Source organism: Dendrobates tinctorius, unplaced genomic scaffold (genome assembly GCF_039654945.1).
Source record: "Dendrobates tinctorius isolate UK_male_01 unplaced genomic scaffold, ASM3965494v1 ptg000082l, whole genome shotgun sequence".
NCBI classification, from domain to species: domain Eukaryota; kingdom Metazoa; phylum Chordata; class Amphibia; order Anura; family Dendrobatidae; genus Dendrobates; species Dendrobates tinctorius.
Window position 1 is genome coordinate 5,901,860 of NW_027361750.1, and position 23,721 is coordinate 5,925,580.

The following is a 23,721-nucleotide window of genomic DNA, read 5'->3' on the forward strand; positions in this document are numbered from 1 at the left end:
TGCAAAAACCCTCGCCCGAGGACTGGCGAGCATACAGGGCGGGGGATTGTGGGAGGAACGGCCCCCATCGAGTGTCCGGGCCGGAACCAAGGGAGCCGTCATCTGGGTTCCGAGGGAAACTGTCCCCGGGGGGCAGAATTCGGGGACGGACCGTTGTGACAGACGGATGGGCTGGGGGAGGGACCAGTATAAAGGAGGCGGGGAATTCCCGGGACGATGAGTCAGCAGACCGGGACAGAGACAGCAAGAGACCGTGGGAGTGGCTGAAAGCGAGAGCGACTCACCAGTGTCAGGGAGGACGCTCACCGAGGACTCCAGAAGGACGTTACTGAGGCGATCATCCGAGACTTGCTGCCCCGCTCCAGCCCACGGCCACTGTGGCCCCAGTTCAACCCGCGGCCACTGCCGCCTCCCCTCAGCCTGCGGTTGCAGCCTACCAGCGGCCACCCGCAGCCGTCCTGTTCCCACCAGTGGCCGCGGCCAATACAGTGCCGTCGGCAGCCACCACTGTCCCGCTCCAGTCCGCAGCAGGGGCTGGGCCTCTGCTGACCGCGGACTCCCCGTCGCAGCTGTTAGCTGCGCAGGTGGCCTGTCATTCGCCATCACACATTGCTGCCACTTGCCCCAGGCCTGGGGCTGCGGCCCAACCGTCCAAGGACTCCGCCGGAGCCTGTGGGGCTCCAGTGTCCTCAGCGCACCGGAGTGCGCGAAGACTTCGTCATCGCCTCAGCAACTGGGCCCAGCAACTACTACACCGAAAGACCGCCAACCCGAACGGCGAGGGACGTCTGGACGGCTAAGTTGACTTTATAGTTAAGGACCCGTAGTCGGCCATACCGATGCCCTATAGTGACCGGCTGTTGCTGGAAGTAGTCGTGTTCTACCCGTTTGTGTGTGCTTGTATAGAACCCCTGCGAGGGCAATCTTTGTTACCCCTTCTGATGATCAGGCCGGGACTGAGGAAAGTTCCCTCTAGTCTTATAAACGTTATTATAGAAAGCACCAAATTGTCTCGTGACTCGTCACTGCATCCTGCGTACCTGCAAGCACCACAACTACTCTGAGGGAGAGGGGATGGAAGAGCCTGATGGTGTGGACCTCAAAAGAATGGAATGAGAGTGATGGAACTGGGGGGATGACCTGGAAAGTGGATAGTGGGGACAGGAGTATGCTGACTCCGCCACCATGTCTGTTTGTGGGTCTCGGGGAATGAGAGAATTGTAAGCCACCATAGGAAATGGCAGCAGGAGAGACAGTGTCAGAATCCTGAATCCAGGTTTCAGTGAGGGCCAACAAATTAAGAGATTTGTTCAGAAAGTAGTTTTGCAGAAAAGGAAGCTTGTTACATACAGACCGTGGATTCCAGAGGGTACAATTAAAAGATGGAGATGAGGGAGTGTAAGTAATATTAAGGCTGATTAAGTGGCCCCTCTTAATGAATTTGGCGCCTTGTACTCTGTCAAGTCTGTTTTAGCGTGAGCTTGTCCTTCTATGTTTTAAATTTGCAGTGTTGGTGTATGCTTTTCTATATATGCAATGTGAAAAAGTTCAGCTGATTATGCTCTTTTAGTTTCAAGTGAAATGTATTTGTTAGCATTCACTGAGAAGCTTATGGACTGATATATATAGTATACATTGGATTTCCAAGTACTTTCACCAAATTTGGAGCTGACACATAATGTTGACCTCACGTAAAGAGAACCTGTCAGCACTAATTTGTAATGTATAGTAAAGACATATCTGTAATGTACTGTGATACTGATTACATTGATACCTTTGGTGAAGAAATCCCCTTTGTTGTTCTTCTGTAATTAGCTTTTGAAGTTTTCTGGGACCAGACTGTGCACGGGGTCTTCTCTTCCCTGTCCGTGATTTTCCGGTCCCTCCGCCAATTTCCAGTGTCTGAATAAGGCTAGTTTCACATTAGCGTTTACGGCCGCGCTGCCGCTAAGCCCCACCCCCTGCCGCGCCTCCGCCGGTAGCTCCGCCTACGGGCGCATGACGCTGCATGCATCCTGCGTCCCCTATCTTTAGCACTGGGGATGCAGGCCAAGCGCAGGTATGCATTTGGCAGTGCATGCGTCCTTTTGACGGTGCGCGGAGGGCACCAAATTGCTACATGTTGCGTTTGGCGCTGGTCGGCGCACCGTCAAAAGGACGCATGCGCCGCCAAACGCATACCTGCGCTCGGCCTGCATCCCCAGTGCTAAAGATAGGGGACGCAGGACACATGCAGCGTCATGCGCCTGTAGGCGGAGCTACCGGCGGAGGCGCTGCAGGGTAGGGGCTTAGCTGCGGCCGTGCGCAGCCCGACGCTGCAGCCGTAAACGCTAATGTGAAACTAGCCTAACAGGTCACTGCTGAAATTTCAAACAGAGGAGACAGGTCATTCACAGACGGGAGGCAGCAGGGGAGTTGGGGAATCACAGGCAGAGAGGAGAAGACCCTGTGCACAGTCCAGCCCCTGTGCACCGAAATTTAATTAGCAGAAAACTTCAAATATTAATTAAGGAAGAACAACAAAGCAGATTTATTTACCAACGGTATCAATGTAATCAGTATTATAGCGCCATTATAGTCATGTCTTTACTTTACATTACAAAATTGTGTTGTCAGGTTCTCTTTAAACCTAGGTTATAGCAGAAGTTCTTGGCTATTTTTGAGTGGAATGAATTGAAACTAGGTAGCAGTCATGCTATCATAATACAGCATCACTTGCACAAAAGTGCTTTCAAATCCATTTTTTTTCTTGCCTCTACTTTTTAAATAATAATACACTAAATAAAAAGACATCCAGTACTGTGCCAGGGCTGTTCAGTTGCTTTCTACTATGTAAAATGTATCGTGAATACCACAGACTAATTTATACTTTGGTTCACTTGCACAGCTGTTTACGAAGCAGAGAAGCTGATAATAATGGTATTGAAGCTTCGAGTCCTTGACACAATGTTACACTTGTTGACGCTATTATAATCTATTCACTATATCCTTCTCTACTGTAGAAAGAGCGTTTTGCCATTTACGATGAATACTGCAGCAATCACGAAAAGGCACAGAAGCTTCTGCTAGAACTTAACAAGATAAGAACAGTCCGGACTTTTCTGCTGGTAAGGCACTGCGATCCTACTACATGGTTTTCCTAATTATAGGCCAATGATATATTTAGGTGGTATTTTATTTCACTTAGTCTGCTTGCTGCTGTACCTTTGTACCTTCAAGATCCTATCCCAATATGCCGCATGTGTAATAATATTAGCAAGTCAAAAATGCATAATAGCTGAGAAGCACAGAATGTGCAGTCAAACTATGATCTCCATATGCATTTTCATACAGATTCTTTCCTGCATTGGTGATTTCCTTGAGGCCATGAGCACATTTGAAGCTAGATAGGAGAATTTATTTCTTGATATTTAATATACATCAATTTCATTATGTTTGCATGACTATTTTGCTTTATTGCCCATTATGGGTGGGATATAGTGTCCGTGGGGCGTTTTGAAGGTGATGGGTTATTGGTTCATGTATGTATTTTAAATGTTTTTAATCTTCATGTCCATTGTGAAATAAAGGTTTTTGCATTTTTTACATATGGATGTGCATACCATTATTAGCCCAGTCTTTCTCTCTTGTTTTTTTGTTCTCATTGGTCACAGGCTAGGTATTGCACTCCACTAGATATTGCGGTTTGACAATAGTGCACCCTCCTATATATACATTGTGCATAATAATATTAGCAAGTAACACCAATTACAAATGTAGTATAGTTCTTCTGATTCACTATGTGGCTTTCTTCATGCAGGGCATTATAATAGCTTAGGTGTCCATGGTTACGACCACTAACAGTTATATTATTATTATTGCACCAACTACATATTGGGGTAGGATATTGGAGATGGGAATACCTCTTTAAGTCTATCATTGGATGGAAATGTTATGCTGTGTTTTATGCGGTTATAGATTTAAAGGCTACTGAAAAACTTGTAAAAGCTCTCACTCGCTACAGCTCTATGTTTACTACTAGGACAGATAATATTACTATGTTTTATTGTTATTCTTTTGTTTACTTTTCGACACAGCATTACTTTTCATTTTGTCACTTCTTAGACCAGCCAAATAATTTTGCAGACTTTATCAACTACACTTTTTTTTTTGGAGCCAAAGCCAAAAGGAAAGGGAAACATATTGGAAGGAACTTTGTCTTTCTTCCTGTTGTAACCACTTCTGGCTCAAAGGCTGCAACAAAATGGCATGGGTGATTCCAACCTTGTTTTGTTATTGCTTGTGACGTCTTAAAGGATGTATTTACCTTTGTAACTAATTATTATTGCTTTAATGCAAGCAAAATAAGTAACTTTGCAAAGTCCTTTTTCAATAATCTTACTACTATTTTGCGTATACAGCTTCTGTTGCAGACCTATGTATTTCCGTGGTTACAAACTACAACCAAACCTTTGTAGTCTGATCCCGCATTTATGCTCCCTTTCATCTGGTGGAGAAAGATGAGTATGATTTTTAATCAGACTGTATAGAGTGTTTTACCTCTCTAACCATTGAGATACAAAAATCTACATATAAGGTGTACACTCAAAGACCAAAGTAGTAAAACAGCCAAAGTTTCCTTTTTCCGGGGAGATTTCATGATAATTGTCATGGGCCGGCTGCTGCCCGCTCTTCTTTGAACCATGCACACAGGGCACATGTCCTTCAAGCCACTATAACTATGACTTTATATTTTTATGCACTCGAGTCATACAATAATTGCTAAGGTGGACATATCCTTTAATGTATTTTAAAAGTATTGTCAAGGCTTAAAAAACTGATGATCTATTGATTGAAGCTAGCTATAAGTAAACATAAAAAATAAAATAAATAATAGAAAAATAGCATTGCAAAACATTGGCGGCAAAGCCCATCCCCTCTCCACCTTCATCTTATATTTGTAATATATTCTTTGGATTGGTCATCAGTAGAGATGAGCGAACCTTTTAAGGTTCGGTTCGACTATGTTCGCCGAACTTCTCAATATTCAGAGAACATGCTCAGCGACCATTTTGCCTAAAACCATTGAATTCAATGGGAGGCAAAACCAAACGCATAGACAACACCTTCAGGGGGCCCAATAGCTGCCAAATCAAAATTAAGAGCAGACACCAGGAAATGTAATATAAATTAACCCATCAATTGCACTGTAAATAAATAATTTTTTTTAAAAATTGATGTGGGTTCCCCAGTATTTTTTTTAACTAGCCAGGCAAAACTGAAAGCTGCGGTCTGCAAACCTCAGCTGTCAGCATTAGCAAGGTTGGTAATCAAGATTAAATTATTTTTAAAAAGACGGCTTAGGGTTCCCCCCATTTTTGACAGCCAGCCAAGCTAAAGCAGACAGCTGGGGCTGGTATTCTGAGGCTGGTAAGTTGCCATGGATATTGGCCCCCCCAGCCTAAAATTAGCAGCCTCACAGAAATGGCGCATCTATTAGATGAGCCAATTCTGATGCTTTGCCTGGCTCTTCGCACATACCCTGATGTGGTGACAAGTGGGGTGATAGTTGGGGGGATTGATGTCACCTTTGTATTGTCAGGTGCCATGAAGTCCAGAAATTAGTAATGTAGAGGAGTATAATACGCCCCTATAACTAACGCCAATAGTGATATTGTATAGAAAAAACACACACCCAGAATAAAGTCCTTTAATTAAAAGAATGACACAGGCTCCTTTAATGAATCTAAATTAAAACATACTCACTGAATCCAATGTCTCCTGTAAGAGAATTAAAATAATAAACAAGAATATTCCTCACCTGTCATCCAAGAAGATAATTCATTTGTCCCGTGATGATTCTAGCTCTGCTACATCTAGATGGCAGGCTGCATTGTTGCATAATGCGACTATACAGCCTGCTGTTATGATTGAGTCACCATAGGAGGCAAAAATAGAAATGCTAGCTAAGTCCAGAAAACCAGAGAAGTTGGCAGCTATCGGATTGCAGACCCCTGAACCTATCAACACAACTAGCAGTAGCCGTGGGGGGCTCCTACGATGCCCTAGGCCCCTCGATCACAGCCGGAGGACTACATAGCCTAAAGACAGAAAGGGAAATCTGAACTGCCCCAGAGCAGACCCCAAAGCAAAAGGCAGCCCCCCACATATAACGACGGTGAAGCAAGAAGAAAGAACAAAACACAGACAGAAAGATAGACTGAGCAAAGATGGGGCCCAAGCTAGCTTAGATAGGAAAGGACAGGAAGGCTGCTGTCTGCAATCCGTGAAAAAACCCTATGAAAATAAGAGCCAACAAACTGACAGTAAAAAAGGTCCTGAAGACACTAGGCTTCAAAAAAGGCTATGTCAGTACTCAGGAATATTCTGAAGACAGAGCAACAGGCAAAAGGAGATTCAGCTCACCCCAGCAGGGAATGGCAGAATCCAGAAAAGCAAGGAAAACAAAACACTAATGCAAAAAGGCAAGCAGAAATCTTAGCTTAGATGAGCAGGAATCAGACTGGTTTCCTAGAAGTCCACAGAGAAATCACCCGCAGGCCAGAAGGGCGTCGGCAGCCTTATATCCAGTCACTAACTCCACTCAGCCAGTCATCATCATCAGCCCCAGGTGTTTGACAATCAGGCTCACTACCTTTCTTCACCAGAAGAGGGAGTTCCTCGGGCCTCAGTAGTGAAGGGGAAAATGAACTCACAACAGCCTGCCATCCAGCAGAGACACTGAGCTGTATGTGCTTGCTCAGCGTCTCGCGATGAACTTCTGTCACCTCAATGACGTCGCCCCGAGCGTGAGAAAGTTCTGCCATCAAAAAGGTCCTGGGAGTTCACAGCTAATGAACTCAGTTCAGTTACTGACATCAGCGTGTGCGCCATGGAAAAAGTTGGAACGGCGCTCGTGCTGACGTCATTGAGTAGAACTGAGTTCATTGGCTGTGGACTCCCAGGACCTTTCAGACGGCACTGTGAACGTGAGAACTTTCATTTGATTCACAGCCATTGAACTCCATTCAGCTCACTGACGTCAGTGCGAGCGCCATTACATCATTTTCCATGGTGCTTGCGCTGACATGTGTGAGCTGAACTGAGTTCATTGACTGTGAACTCCCAGGACCTCTCAGATGGCACCACGAATGTGAGAACTTTCTCATAGACATGGTGACGTCAGGCAGGTAATAGGAGTTCACTGGCACAAGCTGCTCAGTGTCTCTGCTGGATGGATGGCTGTATAGTTGCATTCATGCTATAATGCAGACTGCCATCTAGATGTAGCAGAGCTAGACCAGTCATGGGACAAATGGATTATCTTCTCGACGGACAGGTAAGGAATATTGTTGTTTATTAATTTAATTCTGTTACAGGAGACATTAGCTTCAGTGGACTGGGGGATTACATAAGCATGGTTTAATTTAGGTTCATTAAAGGAGTCTGTGTCATTCTTTCAATTAAAGGACTTTAAAAAACACAGAAAGAAGTGACAAGGTGTGTGTATGAGATTTCTGAAAACTCATAGACTTTGCTCGTGCTGTAAAACACCGCGTAAAATATGCATTAAAAAACTCAGCAAAAAAACACTACAAGAACAAAATGTGTGAACATAGCCTTTACCTTAGGCCGGGATCACACAAGCAAGAAACTCGGACTAGTCTCGCATCTTAATACCCGGCACTGCCGCCGGCACTCGGGAGCGGGGCGTGTGCGGCTGCATAGAAATACATGCAGCCGCAAACTCAGCTCCCGAGTGCTGGCGGCAGTGCCGGGTATTAAGATGCGAGACTCATCCGAGTTTCTCGCATGTGTGTGATCCCAGCCTTAGAGTCACAGTAGAGCTGGTGTTAATTTTGAAACAGGTAGAATATATGGAATTGTAAGGGAATACAATTAACAACTTAGAAACTAAACTTGCCAATGGAAACTTTAGGGACAAACTGCAAAAGCTAAGTCTTTAATAAACACATTTATCTATCTAGATATTTTGATATGGACATCAGTGAGGTTATGCACATTTGGTGTTCTTGTAGATAATAAACACATTCCTTTTAGCATTTGTTAGCAAATAGTTGCTGTTTGACCAGTAAACCACACATAAACATGCAAGCGTCCTGCGAGCGCACAGTGCAGACGCCCACGGTTTAATATCGCAGCATGGAAAAAGTGAATGACAAGGCTGAGATTTGCCTGAAAACTGAATGTGTTTGTGCTTTCAGAACTGCATGCTTCTGGGTGGACGGAAAAACACAGATGTTCCACTGGAAGGATATTTAGTTGCACCAATACAGAGAATATGCAAGTACCCACTTCTTTTAAGAGTAAGTACGCATTGGTTGCCAGGGGATGCTATTAGACGCCTGAAGCATGCGGCTCAGTGTATTTAAATCTCTTTCATTCCATCACTTCCCTTCTTTTAACAGGCTGTGTATTATGCAGAGCAAAACTTGGCTCAAAACGATACCATCTAACAGTGACCATTGTGGTGCAGTCTTATCGATGCAAAGCACACCTTGTGTTCAGTTTCTTAACATGCATTCTCTGAAAAACATTTTTGTCCATATGGACTGGTCACTTTTTTAAGAATTTATTTTGTGTAAGATTTTGCATCCATGTAGATAAGTACGGTCTCAACGGGGTGCCGAAGGAGCAGATTTTTTGGTCCGGATTTTAGAGAGAAAATGCGTTCTGTATAAAATATTAAAGGGGTTGTCCAGCCTTAGGCTACAAGTCTGCAGTCACTCTATGTGACTGCAGGCTTGCAAATCCTCGCACCACACACAACTGCATGTTATAAGGATTCTCCTATGCTGTTGCAGGGAGTGGCGAGCCCGTGATCGTAAGTATGTGATTTGTCTACTTCTGGCCACATTCCAACTAGAGGGTGTCTGGCCTTGCTCAATATGCTTGCATTGAGCGAGGCTGGACGTGTCTAGTCAGAATGTGAGAAGTTGCATACTTACGGTCACATGAACACTTGCTCCCGGCAAATGCTCAAAAGAGGGAATGCGCATGCTGTGTGGATTCACAAGTATGCCGGACAACCCCATTAAGAAAATGTATGCATGCATTGTGAAAAATATCCACAAGGCTATTGCTGCAGATTACACAATTTGCAATGCGACGAGTGAAGTGTGTGGTTTATCTGCATTATTTTTGGCAAATATCATCATCTGCAGTAAATAAGCGGTATATTTTGCTGACGCAATTTTTTGCTGGTAAGTCCGCAGTGAAAAGGCCCCATGTAGATGTACCCTAAATGGATAAGCTTGCTCAGCTGTTTGATAAACTTTGACATTACTTGAATGAAAAGAGCCATGCCCATTTATACATGTTCATTTTGGCATTAAGGGGAACCTGTCAGCAGGTTTTCGCTTCTTCATATGAGAGTAACCTGATGTAGGCAAACAGAAGCTGAATCCAACGATGTATCCAGATTACAGGATGCAGTCGTTCTGACACAACAGTTTTTAGATGAAGAATGTAGCAGAGCTCAGAAAGCTGCCCCCGCCCACACCAGGCTCTGTATATAAATTGTCTATTGACAGTGAGATGCTTATCACAGGAAGAGGAGGAGTCGAACCAGAAGGCGCACGCCAGCTAGTCACAGCAACGATTATGTCCTAGTATTTCACATTGCATCTTGCCCACTGTGACAAAGTCACTGGCAAAGTCCTGGAGGGGAGATACATTTCACTGAGGCTACTAGCTTCAATGAATTGAAACCCAGAAATTTGCTCCAGCACTAGTGTTGAGCGATACCTTCCAATATCGTGAAATATTGGATCGGATTGGATCGGACCGATACCCAAAAAGTATCGGATATCGCCGATTCCGATACAGGAAACCCATGCAAGTGAATGGGACAGAAATATCAGAATTAAAATAAACCCTTTCTTTCCTTGTAGGTTAATTCTACATGAAGAAAAATAACTAAGAATAATGTACAGTCATGGCCAAAAGTTTTGAGAATGACACAAATTTTAAGTTTTACAAAGTCTACTGCTTCATTTTTTCTAATGGCAATTTGCATATACTTCAGAATGTTATAAAGAGTGATCAGCTTTACAGCAATTACTTGCAAAGTCAATATTTGCCTAGAAAATGAACTTTATCCCCCAAAACACATTTCAACATCATTGCAGCCCTGCCTTAAAAGGACCAGCTAACATCGTTTCAGTGATTGCTCCATTAACACAGGTGTGGGTGTTGATGAGGACAGGGCTGGAGATCAATCTGTCATGATTAAGTAAGAATGACACCACTGGACACTTTAAAAGGAGGCTGGTGCTTGGCATCATTGTTTCTCTTCTGTTAACCATGGTTATCTCTAAAGAAACACGTGCAGTCATCATTGCAGTGCACAAAAATGGCCTAACAGGGAAGAGTATCGCAGCTAGAAAGATTGCACCTCAGTCAACAATCTATCGCATCATCAAGAACTTCAAGGAGAGAGGTTACCTTGTTGCCAAAAAGGCTCCAGGGCGCCCAAGAAAGACCAGCAAGCGCCAGGACCTTCTCATAAAAGTGTTTCAGCTACGGGATCAGCCACCAGCAGTGCAGAGCTTGCTCAGGAATGGCAGCAGGCAGGTGTGAGTGCATCTGCACGCACTGTGAGGCGGAGACTCTTGGAGCAAGGCCTGGTCTCAAGGAGGGCAACAAAGAAGCCACTTCTCTCCAGGAAAAACATCATGGACAGACTGATATTCTGCAAGAGGTACAGGGAGTGGACTGCTGAGGACTGGGGTAAAGTCATTTTCTCTGATGAATCCCCTTTTCGATTGTTTGGGACATCTGGAAAACGGCTTATTCAGAGAAGACCAGGTGAGCGCTACCACCAGTCTTGTCTCATGCCAACTGTCAAGCATCCTGAAACCATTCATGTGTGGGGTTGCTTCTCAGCCAAGGTAATGGGCTCTCTCTCAGTCTTGCCTAAAAACACAGCCATGAATAAAGAATGGTACCAGAATGTCCTCCAAGAGCAACTTCTCCCAACCATCCAAGAGCAGTTTGGCGATCAACAATGCCTTTTTCAACATGATGGAGCACCATGCCATAAAGCAAAGGTGATAACTAAATGGCTCAGGGAACAAAACATAGAGATTTTGGGACCATGGCCTGGAAACTCCCCAGATCTTCATCCCATTGAGAACTTGTGGTCAATCATCAAGAGACGGGTGGACAAACAAAAACCTTCAAATTCAGACAAAATAAAAGCATTGATTTTGCAAGAATGGACTGCTATCAGTCAGGATTTGATCCAGAAGTTTGATTGAGAGCATGCCAGGGAGAATTGCTGAGGTCCTGAAGAAGAAGGGTCAACACTGCAAATATTGACTTGCTGCATTAACTCATTCTAACTGTCAATATAACCTTTTGTTACTCATAATATGATTGCAATTATATTTCTGTATGTGATAAAAACATCTGACAAACACACATAAAAACCAGAGGGCAGCAGATCATGTGAAAATATAATATTTGTGTCATTCTCAAAACTTTTGGCCATGACTGTAGAATGTATTGGGGGAGGTGGAGGAGACATTAAAGGCATTTAGGTTTAGCCCAATTAAGTGGAATAGCAGGAATACATTTTTTTTTTAAGACGTTCGGAGTTACAAAGATATTGACTATGTTACCCTTTGTTATATTTTGTCAGAGATGTATGTTTCACTACTTCCATGCTCTTCACCTTCTTTTTTACTCTCCCACACTTTCTCCTTCATGATCCTCAGCAGCAGCAGCATATTTTTCATCCACTTCTTCACCTTATTCACCTTCTTCTTCTTCACCTTCTTCCTATTATTCTTTTTTTTTACATTCTTCATATTCTTCTTATTCAACTATTATTCTTCTTCATATTCTACTTCTTCATCTTCTTCCTATTCTTCTTCTTCTTCTTCTTCATCATCATATTCTTATTTGTGACAGGCATTCCTGTAGTTGTTATCTATAAAAGTTTGAAGATTACACCTTCCGTTCTGCCTGTCACAAAAGATTTACAACAGGATTTGTCCGTGTTCAGTTTGGCCTGCAGCAGTAGGCATTTTCCAGGGGCACCATGAGGAGGAACGGACTCACCCCCATACACTGCATAGTCTTCTTCTGCTTATAATTTTGATAATATCTTTTGCTCTGATTTTTAGTCTTATGCTTAATGTTCTTCTGCTTTTTGTTCTTCTGCTTCTTGGTCTTCTGTCTCTTGTTGCTCTGTATATTGGTGGTTGTCGTCATGTTCTTTGTCCTCTTGGTCATCTTCTTCAGGGTCATCTTTTTGGTCTTCTTTGGGGTGGTCTTCACGGTCATCGTCAGGGAGATCCAGAGTGATTACCAAAAACCATTTCAAAAAGCTTGAACTTGGAAATGTAGCAGAAGGTACAAGAAGGCTGAGGAACTGCCGAGAACCAGCTGACGGTACTGCAACCCGGATGGGTAGCAGAAGGAACAAGAGCCAATGGAACTACCGATGACCAGCTGATGATACTGGAACCCGGTTACTAAGCAGGAGGTACCTGTTCCAGAAAGCACTACCAAGGACCAGCAGATGTTGCTGGAACTCGGATACCGAGCGAGATGGAGGCACCTAAGCCAAAGGCACTGCCGAGAACCAGCTGACGGTGCTGGAAACCGGAGGGGTAGCAGAAGGAACAAGAGCCAATGGAACTACCGAGGACCAGCTGATGGTGCTGGAACCCGGTTACTAAGCAGGAGGTACCTGTGCTAGAAAGCACTACCAAGGACCAGCAGACGTTGCTGGAACTCGGATACCGAGAAGGAGGCACCTAAGCCAAAGGCACTGCCGAGAACCAGCTGGTACTGGAACCTGGATGGGTAGCAGAAGGTACCCCTGAAAAACAACGTTGCAAGGCCGCGAGACGGCCGCAGTTCCGAAACCCACAGTCCTACAGGGGGTGCTTGTCCTATTGGCACTACGGAACCAGCCTTTATTGCCAGATCCCGCAGCCCACATAGGAAGCACCAAAACCGCAGGCACCATAGAGTCGGCTAACCTGACCGCAACATGACAGGACAATGTTTTGGTGCCAAAGTGACGTTGACACTTCCCGGAAACAGCTGGCGTGCTGGAACCTGGAGGGGCAGCAGAAGGAACAAGAGCCAATGGAACTACCGAGGACCAGCTGATGGTGCTGGAACCCGGAGGGGCAGCAGAAGGAACAAGAGCCAATGGCACTATCGAGGATCAGCTGACGGTACTGGAATCCGGTTACTAAGCAGGAGGTACCTGTGCTAGAAAGCACTACCAAGGACCAGCAGACATTCCTGGAACTCGGATACTGAGAAGGAGGCACCTAAGCCAAAGGCACTGCCGAGAACCAGCTGATGGTACTGGAACCCGGATGGGTAGCAGAAGGTACCCCTGAAAAACAATGTTGCAAGGCCGCAAGCCGGCCACAGTTACCAAAACCCACAGTCCTACAGGGGGTGCTTGTCCTATTGGCACTACGGAACCAGCCTTTATTACCAGATCCCGCAGCCCACATAGGAAGCACCTAAACGGCAGGCACCATAGAGTCCGCTAACCCGACCGCAACACGACAGGACAACGTATTTCTGCCAAAGTGACGTTGACACTACCCGGAAACAGCTGGTGTGCTGGAACCAGGCTGGGCAGGAGGGAGTACTTGTGCCAAAGTCACTTCTGAGCAGCAACTGGTGGTGTTGGAGCCCAGGGATTACAGTAGAAACAGAGTGTAGCCAGAGGCCTAATTGGAGCAAGTTTAAAATCTGGAGTAGTGTGAATGTGGACAGAGCAGGCGAAATTGCCAGACACACAGCAGGGGATCAGCTGACGTTACTGAACCCCAATAACACTGGAGCATATGTTGACTGTGCAGACGGCACTTCTGAGCAGCAACTGGCGGTGTTGGAGCACAGGGTCAATCATAGTGTAGGCTGAGGCCTAATTGGAGCAAGTTTAATATCTGATGTTGGGATGAATGTGGAGGGAGCAGGAGATATTGCCGGACACACAGCAGGGGAGCAGCTGGCGTTACTGAACCCCACTAACACAGGAGTTAGTGTTTTTCTCTGTGCAGACGGCACTTCTGAGCAGCAACTGGCGGTGTTGGAGCCCAGGGTCAATCATGGAGTAGGCTGAGGCCTAATTGGAGCAAGTTTAATATCTGATGTTGGGTGAATTTTGAGGGAGCAGGAGATATTGCTGGACACACAGCAGGGGAGCAGCTGACGTTACTGAACCCCACTAACACAGGAGCTAGTGTTTTTCTCTGTGCAGATGGCACTTCTGAGCAACAACTGGCAGTGTTGGAGCACAGGGTCAATCATGGTGTAGGCTAAGGCCTAATTGGAGCAAGTTTAGTATCTGCTGTTGGGATGAATGTGGAGGGAGCAGGAGATATTGCCGGACACACAGCAGGGGAGCAGCTGGCGTTACTGAACCCCACTAACACAGGAGCTAGTGTTTTTCTCTGTGCAGATGGCACTTCTGAGCAACAACTGGCGGTGTTTGAGCACAGGGTCAATCATGGTGTAGGCTGAGGCCTAATTGGAGCAAGTTTAATATCTGATGTTGGGTGAATTTTGAGGGCGCAGGAGATATTGCTGGACACACAGCAGGGGAGCAGCTGGCGTTACTGAACCCCACTAACACAGGAGATAGTGTTTTTCTCTGTGCAGACGGCGCTTATGAGCAGCAACTGGCGGTGTTGGAGCCCAGGGAGTACAGTTCAGGTGGTAGAAACATGAACACAACAGGAGACCTGGATACTGTTGCCAACCAATTATTTAATCTGGAAGAGGACTGACAAATTCCGGCGAGATCCAGGCCTTGTTCATTTTCAGAAAAGTAAGCCGGACAACGTTATCGGAGGATAGTCACATACGACGGTCTGTTAGCACACCACCTGCGGCACTAAAGACAAGTTCCGATAATACACTAGCCGCAGGGTAAGCCAGCACCTCCAATGCATACTGGCTAAGCTCTGGCCATGTATCCAGCTTAGAGACCCAAAACTTGAAGGGGGAAGAGCCGTCTGGGAGTACACTGAGAGGGCAAGACATGTAGTCTGTCACCATTTGACGGAAACGTTGCCTCCTGCTGACTGGAGCCATCTGTGATGGTGTAGACATTTGTGGCGGGCACACAAAACTTTGCCACATTTGGGCCATACTGGTCTTGCCTTGTGCTGAGGCGCTGCCTCTGCTCCCTCTTTGTGCAGAGCTTCCTCCACTGCCTCGACGCACAGAGCTGCTTTGTAAAGCACTAGCAGCACCGCTCTCGGGTGGAATGGAGAACATGATGGAATGCACCAGTGTGTCTTGGTACTCCTGCATTTTACGCTCCCGATTCAACGGTGTTATGAGGCTTTGTAAGTTGTCCCGGTAGTGAGGATCTAGGAGGGTGTACACCCAATAATCAGCCGTGTTGAGAATGTGGGCGATGCGACGGTTGTTTCTCAGGCACTGCAGCATGAAATCAACCATGTGCTGCAGACTCCCAACTGCCCAAGAAACGCTGTCCCCTGCTTGAGGCGTCATTTCTGCCTGCTCTGCATCACCCCACCCTCGCTCTACATACTGACTACTGCATCATGACATCATTTCAGCAGCCAATCACAGCCATGCCATTAGTTAACATGCCTACATGCCTAACAGGATGTGCCCACACTTCTTAGGATTCCTCATTGGCTGAATCAAATCAAACTGGCTCATAGCATTATGGGAACTTCTGATTCCAGTATTCTATATGCTAAAAGTATCGGAACTCAGTATCGGAATTCCGATACCGCGAATATCGGCCGATACCCGATATTTGCAGTATCGGAATGCTCAACACTATCCAGCACACTATGTGTTGAGAGGGATTAATCTGCCATTTTTAGGGCTGAGTTATTGTGGACAACCATAGAGTGGGAGAGAGGTTGTCTTATGTCCACCCCAGGGTGTGGTCTGGGGTTTAAAATGTCAGGCTCCTGAGGCATTCAGTATTCACTGTGTCTGGAGATCCTAACTGCATAGAAGTGTTTGTGTTTATGCTGACCTGATCCTTGTATTTTACTAACCCTGAGCAGACAAATCCCCTCTACCACAAGGACTGTGCTTTGTACTACCAATTTATTTTGTTTTCCTGTTTTGCCCAAAGGGCCGTGCTTATTTTTACATCACTACGGCTTGTGCCACATATATAATAAACCAAAGAAGGTCTTAAAGAGACAGTGTTCCCGTGTCTACCTCCGTGTACATCTGAGTGAGCCAATCTACCACACCACGTTCAGTTTTCCTGCCAGTGCTTGCGTCCAAACCCCCATGCAAAACAGGATTTGGGTGTATGCACCCACGGGCCATTGACTATAATGGACCCGACACAGTCAATGTGTGCTCTGTCATGCATCATTTTAGAGCATATATGTCTACTGGAGGTGGACACCAAAGTCGAAAATTGTGCACAACAGAGCACGCATTGATTCTGTCGGCTCCATTATTGTCTATGCACCATCAGCGCATACATCTGAATTCCGTTATGCGGAGGATCTAAGGTAAGCCCTGAGGGGATCATTGAACGTGGACAAGAACGCAATGTGACAGGGGCCTAAGTAAACAGCAACACATGGCCTGATATCTGATGTATCATTGAATATTGTGCTTTAACCTCTAACTCATGCTGTCTTCAGATTACATGGCATAAACCTGCTGATAGATTCCCTTTAAGGGTTCTCACACGCCTGAATATAAAAAATTGAATATAAAAATCTCAAAAAGTAGTACGAGTGTCAAGCGCATATCATTCTGTATGTCATGTACTCTAGTCTGCTAGCCGAAATTGCATGAAACATGGCTCATCCCACTGAATGCCTGCTTTCCTTTTACCGTGGGCATAATACTACTCAGACAACACAGGGTGAGGGAAAAACAGTGTGGCAATACTTTATTAAACCACAAAACAGGCAAATAACACATAGAACAGACTCAGCAAAATACCCAAGATGGTGCAAAATTACAGAGTCTCACTCTTGCGCTGACTCGCCGGGATAAGAGCAGCTGTGACTTTAGAGCTTCAAAGGCCGACTACCCCAACTTGTGGCATGCACAGAGAGGAGGTAACAACAAGCTTAGGAAGCTGAAAGTCCATTGAGGTACAAGGCCAGGTGACCAGTTGAGTCACAACCTGGCTTCTCCATACATCTCCATGGAGCTAGGTGACCAGTGGGTCCCAATCCTGGCTTTCTCAAATATATCAATAGGGCTCCGTCGACCAGTGGATCCAAATCTTGACTACCACAAACGTATCCATGGGTTCAGTGATGGTCAATGGAGCAGATCTTTATTCTTTCAGCCAGGGCTGTGTTCCCCTAAACTGATATCCTGTAGAATGCAAATCTATCTCCCTCATGATGGAGCAATGATATCTTGACTGCTGTCCTGTAGAGAGTTCCTGGCTGTGGTTTTGTAAAGAGTCTCTGGTTCTCTGGATCTTTGGATCTCTTGGATATCTGGTTACAGAGGCATATATCCCCTTTTTATAGTTCACAACTGTTCTCCAAGGCATCATTCACATGTCAAGGGGAAGGGGTGATGAGATTTACTCACATTGTTTAATTATTTATAGTTTATCCTTGAATGTTTGCAAGTCAACAAACTGCATGGCCTTTTATATATGTGTAGTCACATATCAGCAAACATCATTGTTCAGTAACTCTGCATCCCTGTTTTGCAAAGATAACAGTACAATAATCTGTAGGAGCTGATATAGGAGGTAAATAACAACCATTCACCAATTTACAAATATGAATTCAACCTACAAGAGGGGTCAACAGTCTATGCCTCCTGGCTTACTTAAAATAGATGTCTGGATGATTAAGTACTGTCTCATTATTATTATTGTTGTTTATTATCATCTATCTACAGTATCTATACCTTTATATTATTTTTCTTGGTTTCTGGCTTGAATCTTTCTGTGCTTGGCTGATGCAATTTCTTGATTCCTTAAAAATTGGATGGCAAATGGATGGTCTGTGTGCTGTCCTTTTTTTCTCGCACTCAATGACTTGCATTGGCAAGTCTTGTCCGATATATGTGGCCACTTGCAGCATGCTGCAATTTTTTCATCAGCCCGATTCCAGCTGAGAAAAACTGGTAGATTAGAGCTGACTCATTGAATCACATTGGTTCTAGTGTAAGGCGGCGGTAGTTGTGGCAACTGGCTGTTCAGTTCCCACACTCTGGCGCCCCACAGATGAAATATAATGTCTTTCCTGCTGCATGTGCAGTGTGCGCAGAAGAATACTCACATTCACTGCCAGAGTCCCCTTGGCAGCGGTCACTACAGTTCCGCATCCATGAACTTCACAGACCACTTCAGAGTCAATATCCTTTTCCAATGGTTTAACTTTACTGAGCAGCAGGGTATTCATCACACATGCAGCACAATCTACACAGAGTGGCATTTCCTCAGCATTCCCTGTTTCTCTTGCTGTCTCTTTTTCCTTCTGGCAATCCCTGCTTTACTTCTGTCCCACTCCTGGACAATCCCTGCCCCGCTTCTGGATAATCCCTGTCCTGTTTGTGCTCCAGGCCCACCAGATTCCTACCATTCCCTGGTCTGGCTTCAATAGGAAAAGGTGCCAGGTTCACTGTCTCAGCTTCAGCTGCCCTGGTTGTAGACCCTGGATCCTCTTCAGGTTGGTGTCAAGCTCGCGCCTTTGTGCCACAAACCAGACTACCCTGGAATGGGCGTGACTATGACAGCTACCTCGGTCTTCACTGGAGCCTCTGATGGTGAGGTCAGGCTTGTGCAGCAGATAGCTGTCGGGTGCCACTCCAGGGTGGTGTCTGGCTGTGGCTGCTGGTCCCACTCGGGGACCAGTCACTTGGACAGAAGCTATAGACAGGCAGGCAGGTAGACACGACAGGCACGGCTGAGACACTGGGCAAGCAGGCGTGGCTTGGAGACACTGGGCAAGCGGGTACGGCTTGGAGACACAGGGCTGGCGGGCACGGCTTGAGACACAGGGCAGGCGGGTACGGCTTGAGACACAGGGCAGGCGAGCACAGCTTGAGACACAGGACAGACTGGCGTGGTATGAGAAGGAACCGGTAGGGACCTGTTCACACAGCAGGTGCAGGTGTAGGCAGGAGGGAGAGGCGTATGTTGGAACAGGATTTGTAACTTGTTCACAAAGGAGGTGCAGGTATGGATATAGGCAGGAGTGCGGAGTAGGCGGAGCCGCAGGAATGCAGAGAGAAGCTGCAGAAAGAGGTTCTGCTGCGGCAGCAGGAGCGGAGCAAAGCTGAACCACAAGGTCTGTGGAGAAACTGCAGCAAGAAGTTCTGCAGCAGAGAAGACAGGGCTGCAAGGGTGCAGATGCACAGATGGAGCTGCAAGTGTGTAGATGCACAGACGTAGCTGCAAGGGTGCAGATGCACAGACGGAGCTGCAAGGGTGCAGATGCACAGATGGAGCTGCAAGGGTGCAGATGCACAGACAGAGCAGCAAGGGTGCAGATGCACAGACAGAGCTGCAAAGGTGCAGATGCACAGACAGAGATGCAAGGGTGCAGAGGCTCAGACAGGGAGGACACGAGGTAAGACACAGCAGGGAAGGAAGCCAAAGACTCAAGGACCAGGATATTCTGCCTCCTGGCAGCGGAAGGACAAGTAAACACAAAGCTAGGACCAAGACACAGAGACCAGGATATGTAGCCTCCTAGAGGGCAGACAAAGAATACAAAACTAGGCTAGAGTATTCCTCCAGAGAAGGAGATACACAGAACAGGGCCTGGCTTCCTCAGCAGCAAGGTACTAACTGTGAATATATATTGCACAGGCAATGTTTCAGTGGGAGTGGCAGAACTAGATAGTCAAGGGCTCTAAGTAATTGGTCAGGGACAGATTAGACAGGTGCCCCCTGACTGCATAAGAACCAGAGAGTTCTGGCACCGCCCCCCTATACACACAGCCAGAAGCCATGCAGGAGAGCAGAGGCACAGAGCATAGGACTGGCAGCAAACAGAATTCACAGCATGACCCGGAGCAGTGAGTAAGTTGATGTGCGGGGGATGGGAGGCCATGCAGTGACACCAGCAGGGTTGTTACAGTTGGCCTCTATTCCTGCTGGTGACCGCCTGCACGCCGCTCAGCCTGGGGCCCCTTCCTGCCATGGCAGCCTTATCCCCATGGCTAGCAGTCTCTCATCCTTCACTGCTGCAGTGCATTGACACACCCCAAATGCACTTCCAGCCTGATTTACATATGGCTTCTGCACTATATTTCTCATGACTGGCACATCAGATCTCAACAACAAAACATCATTTTTTGGGGGGAATAAGCATCTATACTCTGTAACACTGCTCCTTTATGGAAAAATATGTTGATAACTTCCCTTAAAACGTGTACATAACTTAGAAAACCCTTTTTTTCTGCTTATTTATTGATATAATTAGCATAAAAAAATTAACCAAACAGATATATGTTAAAATGTTTTTGTACTGCATGAAAAAGCAAGCCTACTCCAACTTCCTATGCTGTTAGGCTAGTTTCACACTAGGGTTCCGCAGAGCTGCGGAGGCCTGCGTAGTTCCTCTGTGAAGCTCCACCCACTGCCACACCTCCTCTGTTCAGCTCCGCCTACATCTGCATGCAGCCTGCATACCTATCTGTAACATTGGTGTTTGCAGGCCATGCGGATGTATGAGGATGCATCCACATGCATCGTTTTAACGATGCGGCGACCGCAACAAAATGCAACATGTTGCGTCCCTTGCAGTTCGCCTCAGCGTCAAAACGATGCATGCGGACGCATCCGCATACGTCCGCATGGCCTGCATACCCAGTGTTAAAGATAGGTACACAAGCCGCATGCGGAGGTGAACAGAGGAGGTGCTGCAGTAGGCAGAGCTTCATGGAGGAACTACGCAGCCCTCTGCAGCTCTGACATTCGTAAATGTGAACCATGCTGGTGAGTATCCCACCAATGCCAGAGAATACTTCAGCCTTAGTCTCTAACAAATACTGCATCGCATGAGTTTCTTTTTTATTGTTTTTTTTTAATTTTTCATCTTGGCAGCCTAGGTATGATTGTCTACATCTTAGCTGAGCACCTATAATAGCTTAGTGGGGTATTTTATTTCTACATTCAGTTATGGTACATTGCCTGGTAGAAATATGACATTTCCCAGAATAAAAAAATTGCAGGAAAATATCCTATGAAGCCATTAAAACTGCAAAACAAAATTAAAAATTAAAAATGTTATTTCATGGCTAATTTGATGTCTTAAGCTTTTTAGTGTAAGAGAATGTTGAACTATACACCAGTCGCACAAGTGCCAATAAATGAGAATTCTGGTTAAGAAAAAAATCACCCAAAATGTGGTGCAGTAAAAGTCATAAATACAGATGCAGAAGCTGTAATGTTCTCTTTAAATTCCCTACAGGAGTTGTTGAAGAGGACACCGAAGAGACACAGCGATTATACGTCCGTGGTGGAGGCTTTACAGGCAATGAAGGCCGTGTGCTCCAACATTAATGAGGCCAAGAGACAGATGGAGAAGTTAGAAGTACTAGAAGAATGGCAGAGCCATATAGAGGGATGGGAGGTGAGTCACATATTCATTGTGCTACCAGCATCACTTTGTTTAAAGGCATGCATTTGTGTATAATATCCTTTTATTAAGTATTAAAAAAGTATAACAAGGATTAAAAGTATAACAAGGATTACACATACCATGTACCAAACTAAAATAACCAACACCAGTAGCAAACGTTGCTTTATTATTGCAAATGTGTTTACATAGTTTTATACAAAAGTGTGATGATACAATAATAAAGTCATGTATTTTTTAATGAATATTTTTTTTATTCCATACCAGCTCCTACAGCATCATAAATCAAAGCACTGGCTCTAAACATTATTAGTAAAATTGTTATTTATGGTGAAATATTGTTAAGATATGCGGCAATGTCTGGTGTCCTTTTGCTGTGACTTAGTGTTATTTTATTTTTTTGCACCGAAAAATAGGTTAGGGCTTATTTTCAGGGGAAGTCTTATTTTTGTTTTCCATGAACAACAATCTATATTTATTCCTGAACAAAAAATAAAATCATCATTTATTCAAATACAGTCATGGCCAAAAGCGTTGTCATCCTTGAAATTGTTCCAGAAAATAAAATTTTGGGTAAAGGACTTTGTTTCAAGCACATGATGTTCATTGAAACTCAGCTGTGGCAAGTAACCGGTGTGGGCAATATAAAAATCAAACCTGAAACCAGATAACGAGTGGAGACTAGAGTTGAGCGACTTTGGTCGGATCGGGTTTCGTGAAACCCGAATGAAACAAAATAAGTTTCAGATGAAACTTGTCCGACTAGAGCAAAAAAAGTCGGAGTTTCGTCCGACTTTTATTTCCCATTGACTTGCATTGGGGTCGGGTTTCGGACGAAACTCCGACTTTGTTTTGCTCTAGTCGGACGAGTTTCATCTGAAACTTATTTTGTTTCATTCGGGTTTCACGAAACCCGATCCGACCAAAGTCGCTCAACTCTAGTGGAGACGTCTCAATCTTCACATTGTGTGTTTGTGTGTGCCACACTAAGCATGGAGAATAGAAAGAGGAGAAGAGAACTGTCTAAGGACTTGAGAACACGAATTGTTGAAAAATAACAATCTCAATGTTACAAGTCCATCTCCAGAGGTCTTATTGTTCCTTTGTCCACAATGCGCAACATAATCAAGAAGTTTACAAAAAATTGATGAAAGGTTGAACGACAGGATAGTCTTGATGGTGGATAAGCAGCCCCAATCAAGTTCCAAAAAAGGTCAAGCTCTCCTGCAGGCTCTAGATGCATCCATGTGAGCACTAACTATCTGTCAATATTTGAATTAAATGATATGCTCTGGCAGGAGATCCAGTAGGAGCCCACTGCTGATACAAAGACATAAAAAGTTTGCCAAAATGTACGCGAGAAAGCCAGAATCCTTTTGAGAAAGTGTATTGTGGACAAATGACACCAAGATAGAACTTTTTTGTGAAGCATATCATTCTACTGTTTACCAAAAAATGGAATGAGGCCTACAAAGAAAAGAACACAGTACCTATAGTTTTCCTTTTTTTTCCCCCTCTTTATGTATTGTTCCAATACACACAAAGGAAATAAGTATGTGTATAATAAAACATGTGTAATTGCAATAATTTTCTGGGATAAATACTTCATTTTCTGGATAAATTTCAATGGTGCCAACACTTTCGTCCATCACTGTATATATACTCCTCATCCCAGACTCATCCAGGTATTTACAGTATATGTTCCTCATCCTGGTATATACTGCTCTGGCAAAAATTAAGAGACCACTTTCAAATGTTCAGTTAGTCTAATTTTTCTCTTTACAAGTATATTTTTGAGTAAAATGTAAATTGTTCTTTTAGTCTATAAACTTCTGACAACATGTCTCTGAATTTCCAAGCACTAAATTTTGTATTTATTTTCCGGCAAAAAAATGGTCAAAATTAAAAAAACAGTGCTTTCAGTCCTCAAATAATGCAAAGAAAACAAGTTCATAATCATTTAGAAACAACAATACTAATTCTGAAATCAATATTTTATGGAATAACCATGATTTTTAATCACAGCTTTCTCGCGCCTTAGCATGCTTGCCACCAGTCTATCACACTGCTTCTGACTCAAAAATGTAAGCATTTCTTCTTTGTTTGATGGCTTGTGACTATCCATCATCCTGTTGATTACATTCCAGAGGTTTTCAGT

The 23,721-nt window shown here is 44.8% G+C and overlaps 1 protein-coding gene across 1 annotated transcript in view; it reads left to right on the plus strand.

Annotated features, from left to right (window-relative positions):
- PREX2 (phosphatidylinositol-3,4,5-trisphosphate dependent Rac exchange factor 2) overlaps positions 1–23,721 on the plus strand; it is a 597,424-nt gene that overhangs the window by 158,628 nt on the left and 415,075 nt on the right. Inside the window, exons 4-6 of the mRNA XM_073583857.1 lie at positions 3,003–3,107; positions 8,205–8,306; positions 21,396–21,557. Of these exons, the coding sequence (XP_073439958.1) occupies positions 3,003–3,107; positions 8,205–8,306; positions 21,396–21,557 (369 nt within the window). The remainder of the gene's footprint in view (positions 1–3,002; positions 3,108–8,204; positions 8,307–21,395; positions 21,558–23,721) is intronic.